Source organism: Cervus canadensis, chromosome 12, assembly GCF_019320065.1.
Source record: "Cervus canadensis isolate Bull #8, Minnesota chromosome 12, ASM1932006v1, whole genome shotgun sequence".
Taxonomy (NCBI): Eukaryota; Metazoa; Chordata; class Mammalia; order Artiodactyla; family Cervidae; genus Cervus; species Cervus canadensis.
This window is the reverse complement of record NC_057397.1, coordinates 10,294,503-10,312,974: the sequence shown is the minus strand read 5'-3', so window position 1 is coordinate 10,312,974 and position 18,472 is coordinate 10,294,503. Positions and strand designations below refer to the sequence as shown.

General features: G+C 66.6%; 2 protein-coding genes across 2 annotated transcripts; one reads left to right on the top strand and one right to left on the bottom strand.

Moving 5' to 3' along the window:
• Window positions 1-29: 29 nt before the first annotated feature.
• BOP1 (BOP1 ribosomal biogenesis factor) lies at window positions 30-18,458 on the top strand. Its single transcript, XM_043484276.1, has 16 exons — window positions 30-330; window positions 1,760-1,960; window positions 6,192-6,272; window positions 15,610-15,764; window positions 15,849-15,966; window positions 16,042-16,143; window positions 16,215-16,427; window positions 16,504-16,665; window positions 16,736-16,816; window positions 16,895-16,964; window positions 17,051-17,183; window positions 17,265-17,445; window positions 17,518-17,806; window positions 17,882-17,966; window positions 18,042-18,149; window positions 18,229-18,458. The coding sequence occupies exons 1-16, from the start codon at window positions 31-33 to the stop codon at window positions 18,380-18,382; spliced, it is 2,433 nt and encodes an 810-aa protein (XP_043340211.1). The 5' UTR covers window position 30; the 3' UTR covers window positions 18,383-18,458.
• SCX (scleraxis bHLH transcription factor) lies at window positions 12,258-14,191 on the bottom strand. Its single transcript, XM_043484446.1, has 2 exons — window positions 13,428-14,191; window positions 12,258-12,583 (listed from the first exon to the last, which is right to left on the bottom strand). The coding sequence occupies exons 1-2, from the start codon at window positions 13,986-13,988 to the stop codon at window positions 12,545-12,547; spliced, it is 600 nt and encodes a 199-aa protein (XP_043340381.1). The 5' UTR covers window positions 13,989-14,191; the 3' UTR covers window positions 12,258-12,544.
• Window positions 18,459-18,472: the final 14 nt, after the last annotated feature.

Genomic DNA, 18,472 nt, shown 5'->3' with positions numbered 1-18,472 from the left:
CGCTGCGCACACACGGCCCCGAGGCCTGGCATGGCCGCCGCCATCTTGCGACGGGCGCGCTCCCGCCGGCGCCGCCCGCCCGCCCGCGTCCCTACAGCGCGCGTGCGCGTGCCGGCCCAGCCCATTTCGGCCCGCCCTTCGCCCTCTGACCCCGCGGGCCCCGCCCCGGGGCCCACGCGGTCTGTTAGCTGCCGGAAGTGGCGGCGCGGGTCCAGGCGGTCCGGGAGCATGGCTGGCGCGCGGGGCGAGGGGCGCGCGGTGGCGGCGGCGACAGTGACGCGGCCCGGAAAGCGGCCGCCGGAGCCGGAGCCGGAGCTGGAGCTGGAGGAGGTGACCGCGGGGTGCGCGAGCGGGACGTGGTGGCGCGGCAGGGCCGCACATGGCGGCTCCGGGGGGCCAGCGCCGGGGAGCAGGGCACAGGAGTGCGAGGAGGCGGGTCGCCGGCTCTTTGCTGGCGGTGGCCTCGTGGGGCGTCCTAGGCAGGGGCTCCCGCAGTGTGGTTGGAGAAGTGTGGACCGGAGCGAACTAGCAAGAGGGGCTGGCATCGTGAGCGTGGCCTCCCTAGCGCTTTGAATTGTGGTTCCTGCATTAAAGAGGTTTGAGCCTGTTAGTACGTTACTGATACGTCGGGTACGTTGTAAAAGGACACGAGGATAGGAAGGCAGTGCCTGCTGTATTGGCCACATCCTTTTTTAACTGCGCTCAAAACCACTCCTGCTATGTAGCGGGATTTGTGGTGTCATCAGCCCTCCAAAGCTTGTCCAGCGCGTCTCCTTAAGGGGGCACTCCATGTTGCTGGATTGTCAGGCAGCCCCTTCACCCTGACCAGTTCTGCTGCTCTCCCGCCAGCAGGCATTCTGGGCACCAGGCTCGCCTGCTTCCATCACTCAGCTCTATATCCTCAGCAGCCATTTGTGTTTGTGCCCAAGCCATTTGTGCCATTTTTATTTGCTGTTGTAATTGTGTAGCTTACTAAGCATTGAAGATAGTGTGTATCAGAGTCATTTCTGTGGAAGTTCAGTTGAGTGCTGCCAAATTAATTGGTGAGTGCAGGCTTTCCTGTTAGCTGAGAGAATTAATAGCTATTAAAAAGCAGAAATCTAGGGTTCTCCATTCAAATAAGTGCTTGCTGAAAGTCTGTAAGTTCTTGTGTTCCCTCTCTAAGTGCATGGGTCTTGTGAACTTAGGGATTGGGTGGTGTCTGGTCAGCAGACCTCTGCTCAGAGGAAGCTCTGGTCCTATCCCATGGGGTGGTGAACCAAAACACTTGGTTTTAAATAAAGTTTGCATCATTTTTATGTCTCTTCAACCAGTCTTTACAATTTACTGATAAACTGTCAGTCCCAATCTGGTTGGATAGAGTCCTCTTCTGACGGGAAAAGCACCTCAGGTTGTGGTCCTCTGCCTGTCCCAGACCCCACCCTGGTGCCCTGGTAGCTCTGGAGATGTGAAAGCCAGTGCTCCAGGGCGTGGCTTTTGGGCGTGGAGGGTGGAGGGCTGGTGCGGGTGATGTGATGGTAATTGAGCTCCTTGGAAAGTCCTTTTCTTGTGGGACTCTGACTGAATGTCTCCTCCAAGGGCAGGAGGCCTGCTGGCGGTGGAGGTGGGTGGTGAAGGAGGCCCGGGTTGGGTGGATGGTGTCGGTGGAGCTGGGGGCTGTGGCCTGTGGGCTGTGGCCATGGGGCGGCTGCACAGGCTGTGGGTCAGCGCCAGGCGCCTGGCGGGTGGGCTGGGGTCATCAGTGCCATGCCGCTGGCAGCCCTCTCTCCTCAGCGCGCCGGCCCCCAGCCGCATGCTTGGCAGTGATCCTGGCCTCAGTGACAGCGACAGCGAGGAGAGTGTGTTCTCAGGCCTGGAAGAGTCCGGCAGCGACAGCACTGAGGACGACGCTGCCTTGGAAGAGGAGGGGGCGGGCACCAGCAAGCAGCTCGGCAGGATGGACCGGAGCCCTGGGCAGCAGGTGGGTGAGCCAGGAGTCTCCCGAGGGCTCCCCACACCCCAGACGACCACGGCCAAGATAGTGCCTGCGGGCATCAGGCTCTCTGAGGGCCCCTAGCACCGATCCCTCCTTCTCCACAGACCCAGGGCCGCCTCCCTCCTCCTTTGGGAGCAGCGAGGGCGGGGCAGGACGCTGCTTGGAGCCGAGGAGCCCTGAGCTCTAGAGCACAGTCTTGTGCTCTGTCCACAGGAATCCTGACAGTACTTCTCCTGGGTCTCAGGCTGCCTGCTAGACTTAGCTGTCAGCTGGCTTCCTCGGGGCAAAGCCTGAGGTGGGATTTCTGTGCGTGACCTAAGGTGGGCCCCTCCTCCGCCTCCTTGACAAACAGTGACATCGAGTGGCACCATTTGGGAGAGGAGGTGTTCCCATCCGCCCCCTTCACTCTCCCGGTGACCGCAGTTCATGGCTGGATGGTCTTGCCTCTGTGACAGCTCTGTCGTGCTCTGTGTTAGCCTGCTCCTCGCATCCTGAAGCCAATGCAGGGCTGCTTGCCTATGAAACCTTTCCACCACAAGGGCCCTTCGCTGGCTCAGGGCCCTCTCGAGGGTCTGCTGACCACCTTCCCCTGTCACAGTCCGTGGCCGCCCTGTGTCACGAGGCCCTGCTGTGGGACCTCGTGCAGCCTCGGCAGGGAGCGTCCCCACCCCGCAGCTTTAGGATCCACGTGGCAGTGATGCTCCGGTGGCCACCAGCCCCTCCGCCGTGCAGCCCAACTCTGGAATGGCAGCCTCGAGCTCCTGTGGTGCTGGCCACAGCCACGGCCCTGGTGCGGTTTAGACGACGTGTGGACTTAAATGACTTGCCCCCACCCCCCACCACCCTCTCCGCCAGCTTAGCGGGGCTCCTGGCTGGTGTTTCACCAGCTCCGCTCACTGCGCCCTCAGCGACCCTTAGCAGGACGCACCGCCTGCAACTTTGTCTCGAGGCTTCTGCTCTTTCCTGCTAAGGATGGGGGACAGCCCCTGTGGTGTTCAGGGGCGTGCTGGGGAGACGTCAAGGACCTGCGTGCAGGCCGGCAGGGGGCCCCAGCTGGGAGTGTGCTTCTTCAGGCCTCCGTCTGGAGTGGAAAGTGCCTGGCCCAGACGCTTAGCTGGGGACAAAGGTGGCCAGTGGCTGACACAGGAGGGAGCCCGTTCTCTCTCTCCCGATAAGAGTTCCATGGTGGAAGGGTCACTCTTCCAGGGAGCCCTGCTCCCTGATTCTGTGGGTTCCAGGTGTGCAGGCTGTGGGCCGTGCGAAGCAGGAAGCCTCCCCAGCCTCACCCTCACCTTTGGTGCGTCCTCTGCTAGCCTGCCCCGCACTTCACCTCCGCTGGCCCCACTCCCCTCCTGCACCCGGCCCCACCCTCCCATCTCCACCTTGGGCCTGGCCCCTCCCGTGCACCCGGCCTCGCTCCACACCCCCAGCAGTGCTTGGGGGCACTTTGGGCAGCTTCTCTGTCAGGAGAGATGTCTGGCTCTTGTCGTGGAGCGTATCAGGTGCTTTTTGCCATTCTTTCCTGGTCATGCTTGTTTAGATCTGTTTTTTCCTACTTCTTGTGTTTGGTCTTGTCCTTTTTATAACACTTGTGTGGGTTTTCTCCTATTTTGTTTTCTTACTTTTTCATACACAAGTTCCCATTTCTATTAGTTCAGTCTGCTTGCCACATTCAAGAATGTAACAAAAGACTCACTAAGGATGTCCAACGTGGAATTACCATTTCCTAGGTAACTTACAATGAGTTCTGCCCAAACTATCTGTGCCTAGAGCTTAGGAGCTTACTGCGAACCCTTGGGCAGGAGGTGCTCTCCTGGGAGCAGTGGGCAGGGTCTGGTGCCTGGGGAGGGAGCAGGCCATGTTACTCCATGTCCTAGGTTGCTTAGTGAGGCCACCTGAGGCAGGGCACTCTGGGCCTGTCCCAGAGAACCCCAGCGCGACCCAGAGGCTGGAGCGGGGGCCCCCATGGGGGAGCTGTGCCTGGCCCAGCATCAGACTGTTGTTTCTGGTGATGAGAGTTCAGGCGGAGAGTGATGGTGTCAGTCTGGGGTGACGTGATGAGTGGGTTTGAGGGGTCCCACGGCACCCCTCAGTTGCTCAGAAGCATGTCAACTTCTCCTGTGCTCCCTAGAGCTCTGGTAGCTCTGCCCTCAGAGGCTTAACATGTCCTAGTTAGGGGTCAGGTGGGGTGACCTGTGTGGGGCTCTTACGTGCAGCAGGGCAACTCTTCACAGCAGTCCTGGTGAGAACCTGTTGTGGAGGGCAGCAAGAGGGGTGGGCAGAGCAGCCCGCCTAAGACCCCCACTGTGGGCTGCTCCCCCGGGGCTCGTCCCCCAGATCGGGGTGGGAGCGCACAGACGGTGCCTCTCATCCGGAAGAAACTCAAACCTTTGTAACTGAAGTTAAAAACCGCCTCAGCTGTGCGAAGCTGCAGCCCCTCCCAGGAGAGGCCTGTCGTGGTCGCCTGGCCCCCTTGGCTAAGACACTTGCCTTCAGGACCTCACTTCCCTCTGGTCTCGCTTGTGGGCCCCCAGCCATCCACGTGTGGGCCCCCACACCACATGGCCTTGAGCCTGTCTGGGGGCGGGTGTGGCTCTGGGCAGACCACACCATCTGGTGCCTGCGTCTGAGGATGTGGGGGGCTGGGGCTGGACCGTGTGAGGAAGAGGAGGAAGGGTACGCTGGGGTGCCCCCGGGTCTCCAGGCTTTGGAGGGCTGCGGGTGCTTGGTCGGCCTGGTCCCGGCCCTGCCGGGCCCTGCGTCACGGCTGCCCCCTGGCGGCTGCCGGCGGCCTTGCCGGCGCCTCTGGAGGGAGGCTGTCCCACGCCCTGAGCAGAGCCCTCGCCGGTGGCTCTGGCAGGAGCCCGGAGCCCCGCCGCTGGGTGCCGCCCACCCCCACCACCGCTGAGCCCCCACCCGTGTCTGGCTCCAGACGGCACTGGGGCTGCCACGCCTGTGGTCGCTGCCAGGGCTCGGGACCGCGGCCTGTGGTGCGGGGCCCCCGGGGCCTGAGCGGCTGGAGCAGGGTGGCCCACGCGGGTCCTAGTGGCTGCGGGCTGGCCTCAGGGTCTTGAGGAGACTCAGAGCGGCTCCCCGCCTGCTCCCCACAGGGTCCTCCCGGCCTGGCCCCGGGCAGGTATGTCCTCTGGATGCTCCGGGCAGGGTGGGCGGGGAGCTCAGGGCGGGCTGGCCCCTGTGCCCCCTCCCCGCAGGCCGCCCGCCCGGCAGGGCTGACCCACTTTCAGCGGGCAGGGCTCCCGCAGCGCACAGCCTGGGGAGCAAGGGTGGGAGAGACGTGGAAACCGAATCTCGCCTTTTCCTGGCCTGGAAAAAAACTTACTCTCACAGCCTCCTCACACGGAGGGAGAAGCTGGCGGGCGGGAGGAAAAGCTGCTGGGCGGCTTCTGGCTCCGGCCCGGGCAGGGGAGCGGGGCTCCTGCTCCCGACGCTTTACTGCCCCCGGAGAGGGGCGGCCGGGGGGGCGGATACAGGCTGTTTTCCCCATCAGTCTCAGTTCCGGTACACCCGATTCCCACCCCGCCAGGGGAGGATCTGTTTTCCAGGTTGGGGTGTCAATGCCCAGTGGCACCCACTCACTGGCCTGGTGGGCGGGGTCAGCCCGGGGCCAGTCCTCCCAGCGCTCTGAGGGTGTGGGTACCTGTCCAGGCCCTCGGCCAGCTGGGCTGAACGTGCCCTCCTCAGGCTAAGGGTCTGACTCTAGGCTGGGCCGAGGTGGCCCCTGTGCTGGTGGCCGACATTGAGAGCCTGGCCTCCCCTGGATGGACTGACCCAGTTGGGGGTGACCCCGGCCTTTATCTGTTGCTGCCAAGAGGCCACCCCTGCTTTGTCCTCTGACCCCAGGCTGGCTCTGGGCTCAGCTGGGCCTTTGAGCCAGGAGACTTGCAACTGTTTTTTTCGTTAAGGGGTGCAGGGGTGCCTCACGTAATGTCAGCCCCTCTCTGGGGTCTTCCCCGTGAGCTTGGATATCGCGATGGCCCTTGACAGAGGCTCACCCTGGGTGGAAACCCCCTCCCCAAGAGACCCACTTAGATTGGGGCTGTCCATATTCTTTCCCTGGCAGTGGGACCAGGTCAGAGCTGCTTAGAGATTGCGGTGCGGGACCTCGGCCCCAGTGTGGGCAGGAGGGGCAGGGTGCCCTGGCCCACAGTCTGCCCCGGGTCCTGAAGTAACCTCCCTCCCTCTCTTCCCTTCCCAGGCCAGGACCCCCTGCCCACGGACGGAGGTGGCAAGTGTGCCGGGTGAGGGCGAGTATGCGGAGGACAGCTCCGACGAGGAGGTAGGCTGGGCCACAGCTTCCCCCTTGCAGGGTGGGCTGTGTGGCCACCGCGAGGCCCGAGTGGGCGTCCTGGCGTGGCCCCAGGCCTGTCTGGAAGAGCAGTTTCAGGGTCGGGGACACATGACTGCAGGAGTGTGTGTGTCATCGTGGGCAGGGCAGCTGGGCGCAGCGCAGCCACCCTGTGCCCATGTCCTGGCTCTGGGCTGTGGGGGCGCCGCTGGCAGGCGGGGGGCACCGCATCTTCTGTGGGGGCTGTGCTTCCGTTCTGGGTGGGCGTGGACAGGCTTCCTCCAACAGCCAGCCTATGCTGTCCCCCGGGTGGGGGTGGGGGTGGGGGGCAGGCCCTGCATCTGTGCTCTGCCCCCTCCTCCCGGGTGTCCTGGAGGCCCGGCTGCCATGGCCCTGGGTGCATCTGGTCTCACGGGGAAAGCCTGCTGACAGGCTGGGGTGCCCCGTCTGGCCAGAGGTGGCTGTGACTTGGCTGCCCGGGGCTGCCCATGGGCTCTTGGGGGGTCTGAGGCTCAGGGGCTCCCCGCTGGAGGTGACGGGTGCTCTCCTGCCCACCCCTCACTGGTGTGTCCCTGCTCCCCAGGGGGCGGGGCCTGAGGCCCCTCTGCCCCCTGCCCTGGTGTGAGCCTCCTTGGGCTGCGGGGCCTGCAGAGACCGCGGTCCCCACCCCTAGCAGCTCTTCCTGCTGCCTGTCAGGGGCTGTCCCGGCTGGGGAGACACGCGCCCCCTCCCCTGCACGGCTTCTACCCCCATCCTCCGCTCTTTTGGCAGCGGCTGCAGGAGCCTTGGCCGCCCGCCCGATCCAGTCTCTGTGCGTTCAGAGAACAGAGACAAAACAAAATAAATTGGTTTCCTGGCCGGAGCAGCGGGCGCACTCAGTGAAGGGGGGCCATGCAGCACAGCTCCCGGCCTGTCTCCCCCTCCCAGGGGCTCTGGCTGTCGGCAGCCACATCCTGTCGGCTACTTTTTTATATTCGGTATTTTGAGAAATCGATGATGATTGTAAATGGAGTGCAGAGGCCGGGGGAGGGGCTTCGGGCCGCCCGCGGGGAGGTGCTCCTCCTGGCCTGCCCCGTTCTGGAGCCGCTGCGGGGGCTGGGGGGGCCGCTTCCTCTGGCGATGACTATCCCATATGTGGGCCTGAGTGACAGCAAGAGCCGGCTTCTGCCAGTGCAGCCGGCCACGGCCCAGGGGGCGGCAGGGCCAGGCCGGCCTGGCTAAGGCTCTCCTCCCTGAGAAGTGACCCCCACCCCATCACGGCGTCTCTGCAGGGTGGGCTTCAGGAAGAGGCTTGGGAGGCTGGGGTGGCGAGAGCTCAGGAGGGGCGCAGGGACCCTGACCCCGGGCTCTGGATGGCATCTGTGAGGGCCCACAGCCCCAGAACATCGGTCGTAGGGTGTCAGGCAGCCCCTTCTCCACAGCATCCTTGGAGGTGGTCCGTGGTGCCAGGACCCCACTCTGGCCCTGGCTGGCCTGCAGCAGTGGGCGGGGGTGTCCGGACAAGGTGTTCCTGGGGGAGGGCCTGAGGGGTGGCAGTGCCTGGTCTCCTCTTCCCCGGGCCTTGTTTGAACTTACAGCCTGGGCTGGGGGACCCTCGGGCTTCTAGGTGCTCTGACTGTTGGCTTCTGCTGGGCCCAGCTTTGGGGGTCCCCTGCCCAGGGCGCTGGCCGGTGAGTGAGGGTTCCCCTTCTCAGCTGGACACCCACATCCTGCGTCCTAGCTCGGCCTCCACGGTGCCATCCTCCCGGTTCTCACCCTGGGCAGTGCCTGGCCGAACCGCCAGCCTGGCGGGGGTCCCTGCGGCCGCGAGTGGGAGAGCCCCGCCCCCACCCGCCCGCGCCCCTCCCCCACAGACGTGATCTCATCCGGCCGCTCGGGGCCGGTGCGGCGGCCCTCGCAGGCGGTCCCGGCTCCAGCCTGGGAGAAACTGAGGCCGGGGGCGGCGGGCCGAGAGCAGCGGCGGCGGGCGGCCCCCTCCGCTCTCCCGCAGGCGCCGCTGACGGCTTCCCGCTACCGAGCGGCAGCAGCCTCGCTGGGCCCGCCCCGGCGCGGCGCTCGGCGCACTCGCTGCTGGCGGCACGGCGGCGGCTCGGGTTTCGAGCTGTTGTGCAGAGCGTGCCTCTCGGCTCGGCTGGGCCTCGTGGGCTGCCGGCCTCCCTGGCCACCCCCACCCCCGCGACTGGGCTCCGGCCGCCCCTGCGGTCTCCCCTGCGGTCTCCCCGCCTCCTCGCTTGAGAGGGGCCTGGGGCCGGGGCCTCGCAGGTGGCCTTGCTGGATGGGTGTGGTGGCCGTGACCTCGGGGTGCCCCGGGTCCCTCTGCCAAGCACCACCTCTGAGCCAGGCCCGCCGTGTTCTGGTGTGCGGGGTGCCCTCCTCCCTCCAGGACCAGCCGCCGGGGTCCAGTGGTCCCGGTCAGGAGACGGCGCTCCCCTGGGGGGGTGGGGCGGGGCAGGTGAGGGTGGGGCGCCTTCAGAGCCCACCTTTCTCTGGCCTGGGTAAATGGGCGATAGAGGCTCGGCCTGCCATGTGCCCACCGGGAGCCAGTTTCCTGGGTGGCAGGAGCCCAAGCTGGGGCTCCGTGCGGGCTGGAGGCATGGCCCCAGGAGCTTGGGGCTGGCAGGCAGGTGTGGGGGGGGCAAGTCCTGTCTGAAAGGTGGTTGACCGCCTGGCTGCGGAGTGGGGCATAGGCGGGGCTGGCGCTGGAGGCTCTGGGTGAGTTCCCGCAATGGGATCTTGGAGGTGGCCGCAGCATCGTGGGACTCAGAATGGGCGTTTGGCACTCTGCGGGGGCCGTGCCCGTCTCCTGCGGCCCAAGGCGTTTCTGGGAGCCGCCGCCCCACGTGGGGACGCCCACGCTCCCTGGGTAATGGAGAGGGTGGGGCTGTCTTGGGTATCTGAGGACCCGGGAGGAGGGGGCCTCCCCCCACCCCGGGACCCTTGGTGGGGGCAGACTTGCTTCTTTGCCCTTCAGCAGCCCTGAGGCACTGATAGGGGCCAAGGAGTGGGCTTGGAGGGTCCCGGAGCCCAGACGTGTCCAGAGGTTCAGCAGCGGGCCTGGCTGGCAGCGCTTCTGTGAGGATCATACGCAGCAGGGGAGGTTTGGAAGGGGGGCTCCGAGTCTGCGTTCCCAGCGCCCCCACCCCCACGGTATAGCGGGCGGGCTCCTCTCAGCCGAGCCCTGCGGGGCTGCTCTGCTGGCTTCGGCCTTCGGGACCTGGCCTTCTGCCTTGGGGCTGTAGCCCAGGGCTCCTCGTGTGGGCACCTTGTGGAGGTCCAGCGGCAGCAGGTGGCCTGGGGCACGCGGCCGGGCGCCCCCGCCACAGAGGGCGCTTTGCGGGAGGCGGGGGAGCGGAGGGAACACTGCCGGCATTGTAATCGGAGCGGGGCAAGGGGAAGAGCGCGCCAGAGTGAGGGCGGCTGACCCCGCGCTCCCGGGGGACAGGTGGGAGAGGCGAACGAGGAGAGAGTGAAGGATTCCAGAGGTGGGCCGGCTTCCTCTCCCTCAGACAGACACGGGAGGGAGGCGGGCAGCGGGCCAGCGCCGTACCTGCAGTTCCAATCTGCGGTCCTGACAGCTGCAGCCACTTTGGGGAGGGGGAGGGGGAGGGGGCTCTTCGAGAACGGAAAAATCCCAGCCGACACATCAGCGGTGGCCGCGGGTGTCCGGAGCTGCCGGGGGCGGGGCGCCGCACGGATGCGCGTCCGTGTCCCCCCTCCCCACTCCCCGGAGAGTGTGGGCCGGGGTGTCTGGGCCCTGGAGGGGTCGGCGGGCGCGGCCCCCGTGGGGTCACATGTGCTTCCTGGCAGCCGCAGGTGCTGTGCAGGGTGGGGGTGGGCCGGTCCAGGGCGGGCGGCCTGGTGACGGGTCACGTGGTGCCGCCAGCAGCTCGTTCCCCGGGCTGGGGACAGGGAGCTGACAGCCTGGCTCTGACGGCCATCGGCGCGTTTCCAGGCCTGCTTGGACTCAGGAGCGGCTGCTGGCCCAGGGTGCGGGCCGTGCCCTCTTTTCCCGCTGCTGCACGGGGCACGCGTGGGGCGCCGGGTCCTGGGCAGGGAGTGGGGCCCGGCTGCTGCAGTGGATGGCTGAGTGGACTCGCGCCCGCTGGGGCTCGGCCGGCCCACCACCCCCAGTCTGGTTTGAATTTCTGGAGCGGCGGAGGGTGACGGTGTGCTCCTCCCCGCCCCCGCCCCTCCTCTCCTGCTGGCTGGCGGGCCAGGCCCTCGGCCTCTGCTGCTACCGGTGCAGCTCAGGGAGCGACCGGGCCCACTGCCCAGGCCTGAGGCTGGCCAAGCTGCAGCCGCTGTTGAGTCCCAGGCCCGGCAGCTGAGGGCCTGGCCGCACGTCCTGTGCCAGGACCTGCTGTCCCCGGGGACCGTCCCAGCGGCCTGTCCTCTCCTACTGACTTGGCACCCCCGAGACACCTTCCAGCCTCACCCTGCTTGTCCTTGTGCTCTGGGGGGAGTCCCCCGTGCCCACCTCCACCTTTGTGTGGGGCATGCTTCCCACCCCTCCCCCCTCTGCCCAGCACCGGTCTGGTGACTCTGGCTGTGCAGTGGGCACCTGTGTGTCGTCTGTGGGGGGATCTGTGAGGGGGTCTGGGCTCACCCGGCCCAGGTATGCGTGGGTGAGGTGGGTGGTTGAGCGCAGGCAGGCCCCAGACTGTCCCCACAGGACTGCTGGTGCCCAGTGGAGCAGGAGCATCAAGCTTGGAGGCCCTCGGGAGCGCCCTTCCCAGGTCGGTTCTCCAAGTGTCTTCAGTGCCCAGGAGCAGAAGAGGTATCTTTCTCAGCCCCCCACGTTCTGCTTGAGAGTCCTGGCTCTCTAGGCAGGCGGGGGCGGGGGGCTTCTGCAGTGACCGAGCGTGCCCTCTCCCCCTCCTGCCGGCCAGCTGTAGGCTCCTGCAGGATTAAGGAGAGGAAATTTGGGGTTGGGTTTCTCTCTGAGTGGAACCTGCCGTTGTGACTTTTTATCCTGTTATATTTCTATCAGATTGGACACAGCACCCCCCCCCCCACCCCGCCAACCCTTAATGGCTCTGGCTTTGAGAATTTCCTCCAAAATTACACCACTGCTTCCTGCTTCTTGGTCCTCTGGAGCCTGTCTGTTAAGAGGAGGGGGCAGCTCTGGACCTGCCCTGTTGGGGTGCCCACGTGGGCCTCGGCACCTGGCCTCTCCTGGGGCCCGGGGTTGGCCCCTGGCACTCTCAGCCCGGCTGGCGGAAGTCAGGCTGCTGGCCAGCCTGGGGGGGTTGCCACACGGCGCTGCCCCCAGCTTGCTTCTCTGCGAGCTCACGCCACTAAGTCGTAATTGTTACCTGCAAGACTTTAATGGTTAGCCAGCTGTGCTCAGCTCCGAGAGGCCTGAATTGCCCTCCTTATGGGCAGGTGGGGCCTTCGGGTTAGCTGGGTGAGCGGCCGGGGTCTTCTGTTGTGGGCAGGGCTTCTGGGGCCAGGGCGGGCCAGGGCGGGCACCTGGAGTACACACAGGCACCTGGTTCACACCCTCAGGCCTGCACAGCCTGGGGGCTCCTTCTGCCAGACAGTGCCCCACCCCCCCACTTCCTGGGGCTCTGCGGGCAGGGGCTGAGTTGCCGCGGCCCAGGAGACCAGCACATGGCACGCTGCATGCACTGCCCTCTCTTTCGGGGCACCCAGACCCCTGGTGGCCCTTGGAGCGGGGGTGGGGCGGGAGTGCTCCCTGGCTTCAGCCTGTCCCGCTCTGTCCCTTGCCAAGTGTGGGGGGCTGTTGTCTTTCCTCACCCTCTCCTCTCACTGGTCTCCAGACCCCATGCTGCAGTTCCCTGGCAGCAGGGGCTGACCCTGAGCCCTGCAAAGTGGGGGCTTTCCCTAGGAACCAGGGGCCTTGGCCCAGGGCGGCCAGGACGTGAACAGACCACAGCCCTGAGGGTGGGAGTGTGGGCTCGGGCTCTGCTCAGGACAGGTTCTGGCCGCTCCAGAGGACAGCATGTATCTGCGTTTGGAAGATACTGTTTTGTTTTTAATTATACAAAATTTCCAGACTTTATATTATCATATCAAAGACACAGAATGCTAGCACATAGTAGCCAGAGGAGAACCAGGTAGCGAGCCCGCACGGAAAGCTCCAGTGGGGCCAGGCAAGTGCTGGGGTGGCCGCGCATCCCGCCGCCTGTCTGTCCATCGGCCCCACTCGCAGCTGGGGCCGGGCGGGCCTGGGGGCGCCCTCAGCGAGGCCTGTGCCTGAGTCAGGTCTGGGGCTCTCTGCGGATGGCCCGACATCGCCTCTAACTCCGGATCGCCGTCTTTCTGTCTCGGTCCTTGCTCTGCGGAGGGGAGGGCAGTGTCAGGGCCCAAGTGGAGGCCAGCGCCAGCCTGCGCCTCCGGACTTCCCCACGGGGTGCGCTGAAAGCACCCCCCTTCCACGCTCACTCCGGCTTCCCCGAGCAGTTTGGGGAGGAGAGTGCGCTGCTGCACAGCCGAAATTGTAAAATTAAATCTCCCAGATGTTCAGGCCCCAGGAGCTCACGCGTGCTGTCTGGAGAGGAAATGGGGATTGGGGAGAGCCGCGCCGTATTTTCTCCCTGCTCACCCTGCTCTTCCGGTGCCACCATGCGCAGCAGGCGCCGTAAATCAGAGCCGGCCAGCGTCTCCCGCAGCAGGGCCCTCTTCCCCCAGCCCCCGAGTCTCCTGCCAGCAGATCCCACAGCCACAGTGGCGTCTGAGTGGGCAGCCGGGTCCAGGGAGGGCAGGCAGGTGCCCAGTAAGCCTTAGGCCACTGGTAGAGCAAGTGGACCCCAGCGGGATTGCCTCACTGCCCCCAAGTCCCCTTCTCCTGATGGCAGGGTGGGTGGCCAGAGTTGCTTGATCAACCCTGGTGTGGTCCCCTAGCTTCTTCCCCATTGGTGCGGGTCCTGCCTTGGTCTCTTTCCTCTCTGTCCCCATGGGAGCCTGTGTCCTGGGGACCCACCAGCTCTGGCCGGGCCCTCCTCGTCTTCTCTCTCCCTGGACCTGGGGCTGCGGGTGTCACAGGCGCTGCTCGGGGCGCTGCCTGCTTTTGGCCCCGCCCTCTCTGCCCGGCAGGTGTGGGCTGCAGGGGTGGTTTGGAGGTGGGGGCCGCCCCATCCTTCTAGCCTCCCTTTCCGTGGACACCCCGCAGGCAACACTCACCAACTTTCTCTGGTTGCTGAGGCAGAAGGTGCAGATCTGTTTGGGCTGGGCGTTCTCGCCGTCACGGGCGGGGGGTGGGGGCGGCGGGGGCGGGGGGCTGCCGGCACGCGATGCGTGGAAGAAGGCGGGCCCCGAGTGGCAGGGCTGCCCGTCGCCGCAGGCCTCGCCCACCAGCAGCACGTTGCCCAGGTGCGAGATGTAGCTGGAGGCCAGGCGCAGGGTCTCGATCTTGGAGAGTTTGCGGTCAGCGGGCTCGGTGGGGATGAGCGTGCGTAGCGCGGTGAAAGCCGTGTTCACGCTGTTGGTGCGGTCCCGCTCTCGCGCGTTCGCCGTGTGCCGCTGCCGGGGCTCGCGGCCCGGCCGCCCTCCAGGCCCCAGGCCGCTGCCCCCCGCCCGTCGGCCCCCGGCCCGTCTCCGGGCGCCCTGGAGGCCACAGCGCGCCGCGTGCACGCGGCAGGGTTTCTCGTCTGAACCCGAGCTCTCGCTGCCTCGGTCCTCGTCCTCCGACATCGGGCTCACTTCAGGGTACAGGTAGCGGCCGGGCGGCGCCGAACGCAGCATTGCGAAGGACCTGGGGCCGGCGGCCGCCGTCAGCTCCGTCGCGCGCCGCACATGCCGCCGCCACTGCCGCCCGGGCCAGGGGCACGCGGGTCTCCGGGCTCCCGCGGTGGCGGCTGCGGCGCAGAGCGCACGTGTGCGTCCCGGGCTGGAGCGGGGCCGCGGGCCGAGCCTTTATAGCCGCGGCGGCCCCTCCCCCGCGCCGGCCCGCCCTCCTCCCCGCCTCCCAGCCCCTGGAGGCCGCTTGGAGCAGGGGCCCTCCGTCCCTCTGCCTTCTCGCGCCATGGTGAAGGGGCCTGGAGCATCCTGCTGTCTTTGTGGGGTGGGGAGACTGGGTGCTCCTCCAGGGGGTGAGGGGCGCTGCTGCCTCCCCTCCTCCCTCTTAGCAGGGGGCGGGAGGGAGGGTCAAGCAGGACCCGTGACCCCAGCCTTCTCACTTGGCATGACCGCCTTAACCCAGATGCCCTGGCCCCAGCGCCTGGCCACACCCTGTCTGTCTCTCCCTCTCATGTACACTTGGGCCTTCTGTGCCCAAAAGAGGGCACAGAGGCGCTCTGAGGGGCTGGAGTCCAGCCCCAGCCCCCTCAACTGCCCCCTCAGGTTTTCGTGGGACTCACCTGACGGCACAGCCTGTCTTTCTTGCACCTGCCCCTCCTGGCACCACCCTCCAGGTCTGGCTCCTGCCTGCACTACTGCCTGGAGAACCCCCCACGCGCACCCTGTTCCCCTGCTGAATGCCCCATGGGTCTTCTCTCGGCCCCCCACGTCTGTCCAGTCCAGGGCTGGCTGTGTGGACTTGGGGAGCACAGGAGGACGGGCATTCCCAGCAGTGGGCAGGGACCTGGGCACACCTGGAGGAGGGTGAGCGGGGAGGACTCAGGTCAGCAGGCTGGGGGCTGGGCAGGTGCAGAGGGGCCACGGCCAGAGGGTCCTGTCCCTGTCGGGGTTCCCAGGTTGCCTGCCATGCAGTCTCATCTGGGCCCCTCCTCCTGTGGCTACTGTTGCAGGAAGCGGCCGCCTGGGCAGCAGTCTCCGCACTGGGTGGAGGGAGGGTGGCGGCTGGCAGGGGCCTCGACCAGGAATGTGTGTCCAGGAATGTGACTGCTCTGCCCACTGAGGGTGGGGTGGGGGCAGGGCTGGGAGGCTGGGGGAGCCCCTGAAAGTGTGCCGGGCTCAGTGCAGTGGACTTTCTCTCCTGTTGGAGTGGGCTGGTGGGGTCTTCCCTGAGTCCCTGCCTGTGGCTACCCAGTTTTGCCTAAGGCCCCCGCCAGGGGAGGGAGCCCACGGGCGATGAGGTCACCCTTGCCTGTGGCTGCCCAGAGCCCTGGCCAAGGAATCCAGGGGGGAGGCTCTGGGGTTGGCACCACTTCAGTGGAAAATGTGAAGGTACAGCTCCGGCGCCTCCGAGGGTCTGGGGGGGGTGGGGGGGACAGTGCTGGCCGCCCTGCCACGTCACACCCCGGGGAGAAGCTAAAGTCAGGGTGCCTGGGTGCTGCTTCTGCAGCCTGGAGGCCAGCCTCTTTGCTCTGCCTTTCCCTTTCCTGGCCTGTGTCTTCTGAGGGGCTTGGAGGGAGGGGTGGGCACGGTGGGTGTCTGCTGCTGACTCGCGGGCCTCCTGCCCCAGGACATCCGGAACACGGTGGGCAATGTGCCCTTGGAGTGGTACGATGACTTTCCCCATGTGGGCTACGACCTGGACGGCCGGCGCATCTATAAGCCCCTGCGCACCCGGGATGAGCTGGACCAGTTTCTGGACCAGATGGACGACCCTGACTACTGGTGGGTGGGCGCGGGGCGGAGCCTGTGGGCGGGGCAGGCCTGCGGGGCGGGGCCGGGGCCTGGGCTCTGACTGGGTCCCCCCAGGCGCACGGTGCGGGACCGGATGACGGGACACAGCGTGCGGCTGACGGACGAGCAGGTGGCCCTGGTGCAGCGGCTGCAGAGGGGCCAGTTCGGGGACGTGAGCTTCGATCCCTACGAGGTAGGCAGCAGCTGCTGGCCCTGGGGTTGGGGCACCTGCAGGGCCCAGGCCCACCCTCCTCTGCTCGCCCCCCAGCCAGCTGTGGACTTCTTCAGTGGGGACCTAATGATCCACCCAGTGACCAACCGGCCTGCAGACAAGCGCAGCTTCATCCCTTCCCTGGTGGAGAAGGAGAAGGTGGGTGTGGGCCATCCCTGGGGCGCGCCTGCCTGCCCTGCCCCCACCCCCCTCACCCGCCGTCTCTGTAGGTCTCCCGCATGGTGCACGCCATCAAGATGGGCTGGATCCAGCCTCGCCGGCCTCGGGACCACACTCCCAGCTTCTACGACCTGTGGGCCCAGGAGGATCCCAATGCGGTGCTGGGTCGCCATAAGATGCACGTTCCTGCTCCCAAGCTGGCCCTGCCCGGCCACTCAGAGTCCTACAACCCGCCTCCCGAGTACCTGCCCAGCGAGGAGGAGGTGGGCCTGGTGCACGGTGGAGTCTGGGCTGGCCCCTGGCCTGGCCCTGGCTCCTGGCTCACTCCCGCCTCCACAGCGCCTGGCCTGGGAGCAGCAGGAGCCTGATGAGAGGAAGCTCGGCTTCTTGCCGCGCCGGTTCCCGAGCCTGCGGGCCGTGCCTGCCTACGGCCGCTTCATCCAGGAGCGCTTCGAGCGCTGCCTGGACCTCTACCTGTGCCCACGGCAGCGCAAGATGAGGGTACGCCGTGGCGCCCAGGCAGGGGCGGGGAGTGGGGATGGGCGCAGCTGACCCTGTGTTCTCTACTCAGGTGAACGTGGACCCTGAAGACCTCATCCCCAAGCTGCCCCGGCCACGGGACCTGCAGCCTTTCCCCACGTGCCAGGCCTTGGTGAGCAGACAGGGTGGGTGGTGGGGAGCAAAGGCCTCTTGAATGTCCAGCCTTAACCGCCCTGCCCTTTCTCTGCAGGTCTACAGGGGCCATAACGATCTTGTCCGCTGCCTCAGCGTCTCCCCAGATGGCCAATGGTTGGCATCAGGTAGGCGCGGGTGGGGCAGCTCCGCGGTGGGGGCGGGGTGGGCTGGCCTGGAGGGCCAGGTACTGAGGGCCTGTTTGCGTGTCCAGGTTCAGATGATGGCTCGGTGCGACTCTGGGAGGTTGCCACTGCCCGCTGCATGAGGACCGTGCCCGTGGGCGGTGTGGTGAAGAGTGTCGCCTGGAACCCTCACCCCACCGTCTGCCTGGTGGCCGTGGCAGTGTGAGTGAGGCCCGGGGGGCGCGGGGTGGGGGTGGGGGGACAGATCCATGTCTGAGAACCTCCATCTGGCTCTGACTGCAGTGAGGACGCGGTGCTGCTGCTGAACCCGGCCTTGGGGGACCGGCTGGTGGTGGGCAGCACGGACCAACTGCTGAGCGCCTTCACCCCACCCCTGGAGGCCGCCTCACAGCCCGCGCACTGGCTGGAAGCCTCCGAGGAGGAGCGCCAGGGCGGCCTGCGCCTGCGCATCCACCACGGGAAGGTGGGCGGGGCCCAGGCGGAGGGCGGGGCCCGGAGGAGGGGCCGCATCTAACCCAACCTCGTCTCCCTGTAGCCGGTGACGCAGGTGACCTGGCACGGGCGCGGGGACTACCTGGCCGTCGTGCTGGCCACTCCGGGCCACACCCAGGTGCTGATCCACCAGCTGAGCCGGCGCCGCAGCCAGAGCCCCTTCCGCCGCAGCCATGGCCAGGTGCAGGGTGTAGCCTTCCACCCCACGCGGCCCTTCCTGCTCGTGGCTTCCCAGCGCTGCGTCCGCCTTTACCACCTGCTGCGCCAGGAGCTCACCAAAAAGCTGATGCCCAACTGCAAGTGGGTGTCTAGCCTGGCGGTGCACCCAGCAGGTAAGGGGGTGTCCCGGTGGGGGGGGGGTGGCACTTGGAGGGCCACCAAATCCCCACCACAGAATCTGCCCCCAGGTGACAACGTGATCTGCGGCAGCTATGACAGCAAGCTCGTGTGGTTTGACATGGATCTCTCCACCAAGCCGTACAGAGTGCTAAGGTGAGATGCTGGTGGGCGACCGGTCGCTTCCTGCCCCGACGCCTGCCTCACTGAGCCTGGTTCCCCCCGCTCCAGGCATCACAAGAAGGCCCTCCGGGCCGTGGCTTTCCACCCCCGGTACCCGCTCTTCGCGTCTGGATCCGATGACGGCAGTGTCATCGTCTGCCACGGGATGGTGTACAAGTGAGTGCCAACGCCCCCGCCTGCCCTTGCCCCGTGGGGACGGTTCTGCCCACGTCCTGAGTCTCTCCCTTGCCCACAGCGACCTGCTGCAGAACCCGCTGCTGGTGCCCGTGAAGGTGCTCAAGGGGCACGCCCTGACCAGAGACCTGGGGGTGCTCGACGTGGCCTTCCACCCCACCCAGCCTTGGGTCTTCTCCTCTGGGGCTGACGGCACTCTCCGCCTCTTCACTTAGACGCCCTGCTTCCGGGGCGGGGCGGTGGGGGTGGGCAACACGTGTGCGCAATACAGAAATTTCTCCTTCTGGGTAACCTTCTTGAGTCAG

Coding starts and splice junctions, on each gene's coding strand:
- SCX (XM_043484446.1), bottom strand. CDS start 13,988: ATGCTGCGTTCGGCGCCGCCCGGCCGCTACCTGTACCCTGAAGTGAGC. Junction 12,584..13,427: donor TCAGCAACCAGAGAAAGTTG/GTGAGTGTTGCC, acceptor TCCCCTCCGCAG/AGCAAGGACCGAGACAGAAA.
- BOP1 (XM_043484276.1), top strand. CDS start 31: ATGGCCGCCGCCATCTTGCGACGGGCGCGCTCCCGCCGGCGCCGCCCG. Junction 1,961..6,191: donor ACCGGAGCCCTGGGCAGCAG/GTGGGTGAGCCA, acceptor TTCCCTTCCCAG/GCCAGGACCCCCTGCCCACG. Junction 15,765..15,848: donor ATGGACGACCCTGACTACTG/GTGGGTGGGCGC, acceptor GGGTCCCCCCAG/GCGCACGGTGCGGGACCGGA.